At 50.3% G+C, this 7,500-nt stretch overlaps 1 protein-coding gene across 2 annotated transcripts in view; it reads right to left on the reverse strand.

Moving 5' to 3' along the window:
• Positions 1-291: 291 nt before the first annotated feature.
• The window catches only part of LOC110522431 (prospero homeobox protein 1), a 38,689-nt gene continuing 31,480 nt past the window's right edge, over positions 292-7,500 (reverse strand). For both annotated transcript variants that reach the window (XM_036975938.2, XM_036975939.2), the window contains exon 5: positions 292-1,765. In XM_036975938.2, the coding sequence (XP_036831833.2) occupies positions 1,580-1,765 (186 nt within the window). In that variant the 3' untranslated portion in view covers positions 292-1,579. The remainder of the gene's footprint in view (positions 1,766-7,500) is intronic.

Raw genomic sequence — 7,500 nt, forward strand, 5'->3', positions numbered from 1 at the left:
GTGTGTATGTGTGTGTGTGTGCCGCTGCCCACAGACCTTCAATTTTACAGCATTGTTTTCTATTTGTGTAAAGCCTAGGGTTGAGACTCATGTTCCCCTTCTGTTTTTACTTGAGACTCAGGACTGAGGCCTACTCCCTCCGCCAGTGTCTGCCTTATCAGCAGAGAAGATCAAACACAACTTGGACCCACACAAACAGACAGGGGGGGGGGGGGGGGGGTATGAAATGAGAAAGAGGCTTGTGGCTAAATTGCTCAGAGAAAAGTAATTATATGTAGAGAATTTATACTCTTTCGGAATATTAATAATAATTTATTTTCTGTAACGTTGTCAAGAGACAAACAAATCTGTGCCAATCTTTAGCAAGCAACGATGACAAATAATAATAATAACAACAACAAGAATAAGAATAATATACACTCAATAAACACAATACCCTACTCGCAGAAAACACACTTCAAAAACATCATGGTAGAGCTCATTAGGTGGCTGATACCAGTCCAGACCAGTACTAGTAGTCCAGACCAGTATACCAGTCAAGACCAGTACTAGTAGTCCAGACCAGAATACCAGTCCAGACCAGTACTAGTAGTCCAGACCAGTATACCAGTCCAGACCAGTACTAGTAGTCCAGACCAGTATACCAGTCCAGACCAGTATACCAGTCCAGACCAGTATACCAGTCCAGACCAGTACTAGTAGTCCAGACCAGTATACCAGTCCAGACCAGTATACCAGTCTAGACCAGTATACCAGTCCAGACCAGTACTAGTAGTCCAGACCAGTACTAGTAGTCCAGACCAGTATACCAGTCCAGACCAGTATACCAGTCCAGACCAGTATACCAGTCCAGACCAGTACTAGTAGTCCAGACCAGTATACCAGTCCAGACCAGTATACCAGTCCAGACCAGTACTAGTAGTCCAGACCAGTATACCAGTCCAGACCAGTATACCAGTCCAGACCAGTACTAGTAGTCCAGTATTGTCCAGCAGGTAATAAAGTCATTAGGCTGCAGGCAGCATGGTGTAGTGTGTTGTCCTCCCTGGGACAGCCATAGTAGTGGGAACCACCTATTAGGGAGCAACCTTGCACAGTGGGGTGAGCCTATTGAGCACCCCAGTAACATAGGGCTCCTCTGTAGTGTAGTGGCCAAAGTCTATTGGTGACCACACTAGGATTGTAGGGTCCTCCTTAGAGTAGGTAGGGTACAGGCTAGTGGGAAGCCCCTCCCTGCGCATAGTGGGGATCCCTCCCTAGTGTTTCTAGTCAATCAGGGCAGAAAGGTCAGGGTTCACACAGTCCAAAACACCCAATAGGATCAACGTCTCTTCAGATCAGCAGAATCATTTAAAAAACAAATAATAATCCTAATCATGGGAATAACAACAACACAATAGTTAGATCATTTAGGAACAGGCCAGGAGGCTTCAGATGGGGCGGAATGCTACTTCATACTTCATACATGAACAAAAAAACAGGAAAATCATAGAATAGGGAAAGAAATAAAAATATGAAAATCTGAAAAAGCAGAAAGCGTCGGGCGGGGGGGGTGGGGGGGGGGGCGGAGCAGGGATGGTTACTCATGTAGAAGCTCCTGGAGACAGTTGGGTGACTTGAAGACCTCGGGCACATCGCTGTCCAGCTTGCAGATCACCTTGTAAATGGCTTTTTTCCAAGATGGGTCCACGTCTTTGCCTGCCACGATGGCATTGAAGAACTCACGCAGCGTGATCTGAGCCACCTCCAGGAACCTCTCTGGAACCTGCACCAACACAGACAGAAGACAGGGGGCGTTACTTCTGGTTCTTCTGATGGCTTGGTGAGGTAGAGCACAGTGAGAGCAACACCCTAACAGTGGGTTTGATGACTACAACAGCCATATATAGTGTACACTGAATATATAGATGAACTGTAACAAACATATTAGAATATTATCAGACCATAATATTTTCTCATCCTAATATTTATATATTTCTTAACTCCATTCTTTTACTTTTAGATGTGTGTATTGTTGTGTATTGTTAGATACTACTGCACTGTTGGAGCTAGAAACACAAACGTTTCGATACACCCACAATAACATCTGCTAAATGTGTGTGTGACCAATTACATCAATGAACGGTCTCACATTTTGCAAAAATTGTAGTTGTGGGGTGGGAAGTCATTGTATCATTTACAGTAACACACTGTTTTTATGTGAAACAGAATAAAGGGTTTAGTTAGTGGCTGTGATGAGAAGCCCTGTGGTGTTCTGTAATGTTGTGTATCTCCTGCCTCTTCAGTCGCTACTTCCTTAAAAAGCCCACTGAAATCCACACTTGTATTGCGACTTATGACGGCTCATTTCTTGTCAATTCTGAGGTTTATATCACCACCTTCCTCCTCCCCTCCTCCCCCCAGCTTCAGAAAGACGTCTTTATGAGTGTACTGTAAATCTGAACCCAAACAACCGCATGCAGGGAGCCTGAAAAGAGGAAGTGAAATGCTTTGGGAACACACAGACACACAGGCTCTTTAGTGTCCCTCACAGCTCTGCTCACTGACACCACAGAGATTATTAGTCTGGCAAAGATCTGTGACACCTTCCACCAAGCCAGCACTCACACACACATATGCACGTCTGCGCACATAGACACACACCTCTTGAGCCAAGGAGATGACACATCCCACACTGTGAGAGAGAGAGACATGACGCACACACGTGTGCATGCAGGCACGTGCATGCACACACACACACACACACACACACACACACACACACACACACACACACACACACACACACACACACACACACACACACACAGCCCTGGTGTATTTGGCTGATCCTCTCTCCTTCACTCAAAGCCCCAGAGCGATGCAGCCTTCAGGGGTCACCTGCTTGGATAATGCTGACTGCCTCACTGCCTGTCCGCCTCCCTCTGCAGCCACAGACACACATACATACAGAAGCACACACAGGCAGACATGCGGGTAGACTCACACACACACACACACACACACACACACACAAACACACACACACACGCACAGGCACGCTCAGACACACTCACACACCCAGCAGCTTGCCCAAACGCCTGACTGTGCGCACTCGACTCCTCTCCTCCTGTGTCCTGCAGATACTCATCAGGAGTGTCAGGACACAGCAAGGTTAGTGGCCACCGGAACACACACACAGACAGCACTGGACAGCCAAACACCCCCCTCAGGGTGATGAATGGAGTGTGTGTGTGTGTGTGTGTGTGTGTGTGTGTGTGTGTGTGTGTGTGTGTGTGTGTGTGTGTGTGTGTGTGTGTGTGTGTGTGTGTGTGTGTGTGTGTGTGAAAAGGTGAATCATGAATAAGAAAGTGTATGACTGATTTGTTGTTGTAATTGTGTGCTAGAGCAGTGAAGGGTCATCCAGGGCTACAACAGTTCATTCAACCTACCGTACAAAACACCTCATCTTATTCATGTAGAACTACTTAACGACACAATCTAAAAAACAGACTCAATTCTGTTTGGGCTTGTGCCACTGAAAAACAGTGACACATTGACCTGGGAAGCAGCAGACTGTGACCCTATAGACACCAGCCCGGCAGGCAGGAAGGCAGGCAGCGGTCTAGTGCAGTGCGAGACGCAGGGAGTGCTGCATTACTAAGAATATTCCTGCATGGAATTTCTCCTGACGTTTTGACTATAAAAGGACAGTAAAACGCTGACTGCAAGGAGAAGGCAATGTCAAGGAGAAAAGGGTATTGGTATTTCAGATCCTCTTGACTGAGAGAGCGAGAGGGAGGGGGGAGGGAGAGCCGAGGGAAGGAGTGGTGAGGGAAGGGGAGAGAGGAAGGGGAGAGAGGGTGTGAGGAGAAAGAGAGGATGAGGGTGAGAGGAGAGGTTGAGAGGAGAGGTTGAGAGGACAGGAGACGGTGAGAGGACAGGAGAGGGTGAGAGGACAGGAGAGGGTGAGAGGAAAGGGAGAGAGTAGAGGGTGAGAGGAGAGGTTGAGAGGAGAGGGTGAGAGGAGAAGGAATGAGGAGAGGGTGAGAGGAGAGGATGGGATGAGAAGGAGAGGGAGAGAGGAGAGGGTGAGAGGAAAGGGAGAGAGTAGAGGGTGAGAGGAGAGGGTGAGAGGAGAGGGAGAGAGGAGAGGGTGAGAGGAAAGGGAGAGAGTAGAGGGTGAGAGGAGAGGGTGAGATGTGAGGGAGAGAGGAGAGGGTGAGATGTGAGGGAGAGAGGAGACGGAGAGAGGAGAGGATGAGAGGAGAGGGAGAAAGGAGAGGGAGAGAGGAGAGGGTGAGAGGAGAGGAGAGAGAGGAGAGGGAGAGAGGAGAGGGTGAGATATGAGGGAGAGAGGAGAGGGTGAGATGTGAGGGAGAGAGGAGACGGAGAGAGGAGAGGATGAGAGGAGGGGGTGAGAGGAGAGGGTGAGAGGAGCAGGAGAGAGGAGAGCGGAAAGGGTGAGAGGTTAAGAGAAAGGGTGAGAGGTTAAGAGGAGAGGGTGAGAGAAGAGGGTGAGAGGAGAGGAGAGAGAGGAGAGGGAGAGAGGAGAGGGTGAGAGGACGGAGAGGGTGAGAGGACAGGAGAGGGTGAGAGGAAAGGGAGAGAGTAGAGGGTGAGAGGAGAGGTTAGAGGAGAGGGTGAGAGGAGAAGGAATGAGGAGAGGGTGAGAGGAGAGGATGGGATGAGAAGGAGAGGAAGAGAGGAGAGGTGAGAGGAAAGGGGAGGAGAGTAGAGGGTGAGAGGAGAGGGTGAGATGTGAGGAGAGAGGAGAGGGTGAGATGTGAGGGAGAGAGGAGACGGGAGAGAGGAGAGGATGAGAGGAGGGGGTGAGAGGAGGAGGGTGAGAGAGAGGGTGAGAGGAGCAGGAGAGAGGAGAGAGGAAAGTGTGAGAGGGTAAGAGGAAAGGGTGGAGGGTAAGAGGAGAGGATGAGGGAGAGGTGAGAGGAGAGGGTGAGGGAGGAGAGGAGGAGAGAGGGAGAAGAGGAACGGAGAGGGAGAGGAGAGAGTAGAGGGAGAGAGGAGAGGATAGAGAGGAGAGGGAGAGAGGAGAGGGTGAGATATGAGGGAGAGAGGAGAGGGTGAGATGTGAGGGAGAGAGGAGACAGAGAGAGAGAGGATGAGAGGAGGGGGTGAGGGGAGAGGGTGAGAGGAGCAGGAGAGAGGAGAGAGGAAAGGGTGAGAGGTTAAGAGGAAAGGGTGGAGAGGGTAAGAGAGAGGGTTGGAGGGAGAGGGTGAGAGGAGAGGAGAGGGAGAGAGAGGAGAGGGAGAGGGGAGAGGGTGAGATGTGAGGGAGAGAGGGAGAGGGTGATGATGTGAGGAGAGAGGGACGGAGAGAGGCGAGGATGAGAGGAGAGAGAAAGGGAGAGGGTAAGAGGAAAGGGTGAGAGGGTAAAGGGGTAGGAAGGGAGAGAGGGGAGGTTGAGGGAGAGGGGAAGGAGAAGGAAGGAGGACGAGGTTGAGAGGAAAGGGTGAGATGAGAAGATGAGAGGAGAGGGTTAGAGGGAGAGAGGAGAGGATGAGAGAGGAGAGAATGAGGGAGAGAGGAGAGAGGAGAGAGGAGAGGGAGATGTAAAGTGGAGAGAGAAAAGCAGGAGCAAGAGAGAGTGGGAGTTATTCTTGTCCCTGAGCCCTTTGTCTGTGATCATGTGTGCGGTGGTGTGTGTGAGAGTGAGTGAGTGTGTGTGCGCGTGCGTGCGTGCGCGTGTGAGCTGAGGAGTGCGTGTGTGTGTGTACGAGCTGCCTGCTTGTCGTGGCCAGCAGAAACCTTTAACTGTTTTGTCCCCCTTTCTGTCCCCTCTCCGTCCCCTCTCCGTCCACCCCTGCTTCCCCATCCCTCCCTCCCTCGGGTCAGCTATGGGCCTTTGTTCCAGAGGCATTGTGGGGGATTATCCTGTGTGGCTGCTCATTCGCTCGGTTGGCCGGTAAACAGGGCCAATCGCGACGCTCACAATCCTTCATACATATTTCATAGGGCTTTTAACAACTTCTCGCTGTCCAAATTAAAGGAGGGCCCTACAAAGACACGGAGAAGAGAGAGTGATGTCTGAAAGAGGCAGAAAAGGTTGGGGGATAACAGAATAAAGGTAGAGAGAGAGAGTGGGGGGGGGCTGAAAAGGGCAAATAGGGTGACTGAATGAAAGGAACGACGTATCTGAAGCTGACCTCTCTAAGTCAACCACACACACACACACACGCACAAGCACACACACACAGACACACACGCACGCACACACACACGCACCCAGATGCACACACACACGCACACACACGCACACTCACACGCACACACACACACACACAGACACACACACACACACATTCACCCAGATGCACACACACACAGACACACACGCACACACACACACACGCACCCAGATGCACACACACACGCACACACACGCACACTCACACGCACACACACACACAACACAGACACACACACACACACATTCACCCAGATGCACACACACACAGACACACACACACACACACACACGCACACGCACACGCACACTCACACGCACACAGACACACACGCACGCACACACACTCACCCAGATGCACACACACACAGACACACACACTCACCCAGATGCACACATACACATACACACACACACTCACCCACATGCACACATACACAGACACACACACACATTCACCCACATGCACACACATACACAGACACACAATGGTGCAGCACTGCGAGTCACATTCCCTTTCTGCTGATGAAGACATCAGACTTTCTGGAATATAAATGTTTTTGTCCTGTCACACACTCAGTGTGTTCTGGACAGGGGAGTGATGGGGGGGGGGGGGGGGGCAGGGATAGAGGATGGGAGAGAGGGAGGGAGAGTGGGAGGTGGGGCAGTGAAAGTGTCCAAAACAAGGAGCTCTCATGAAAAGAGATACTATGCTGCTCTTCCCCAGTGTAACACAATATGAGAAGAGGAAAGGAAAGAGAGGGAGAGGGAGAGACAGAGAAGGGAAGAACAAAAAAAAGCAGAAGAGTGTTTGTTGGCAACACTAATATTTTACCCAGCATTCATTCATCTCACTGTGTCTTCTCTCTCCTCACACACACACATACACAGACTGATCACTAGAAATAGCCAGTGACTTCGGGCGTTTGAGGAGGTCCCCAGAATGTCTATACACGCCTTCCTCGACACTCACAATGTTGTTTTTTACCATGACCCAGCAGTGGGACTCTGACGCTCGGAGCGCACTGCTTAGACCACTACTACAGCTCACTATGCTCTAGCAAGCCATGGGAATACTTGATGATACTTGATGGTAACAGCTCGTCGTTCATTCTTTTGTTTTAAGTCTCCCCAAAACCATAGACCTAACATGAACCACTCAGAACAAATGTATCTAAACTTGAAGTCTGTTTTGACAGAAACGTAACCACGCGGAAACTAGGAGATCTTGTTGCGGCCACATACATGCCCCCCCCCCCGCCCCCCCCACCCGCATGGACCAACACAAGTCCTGCTGTCAGTATAGTAATTA

Source organism: Oncorhynchus mykiss, chromosome 4 (genome assembly GCF_057628025.1).
Source record: "Oncorhynchus mykiss isolate SJ-2025 chromosome 4, ASM5762802v1, whole genome shotgun sequence".
NCBI classification, from domain to species: Eukaryota; Metazoa; Chordata; class Actinopteri; order Salmoniformes; family Salmonidae; genus Oncorhynchus; species Oncorhynchus mykiss.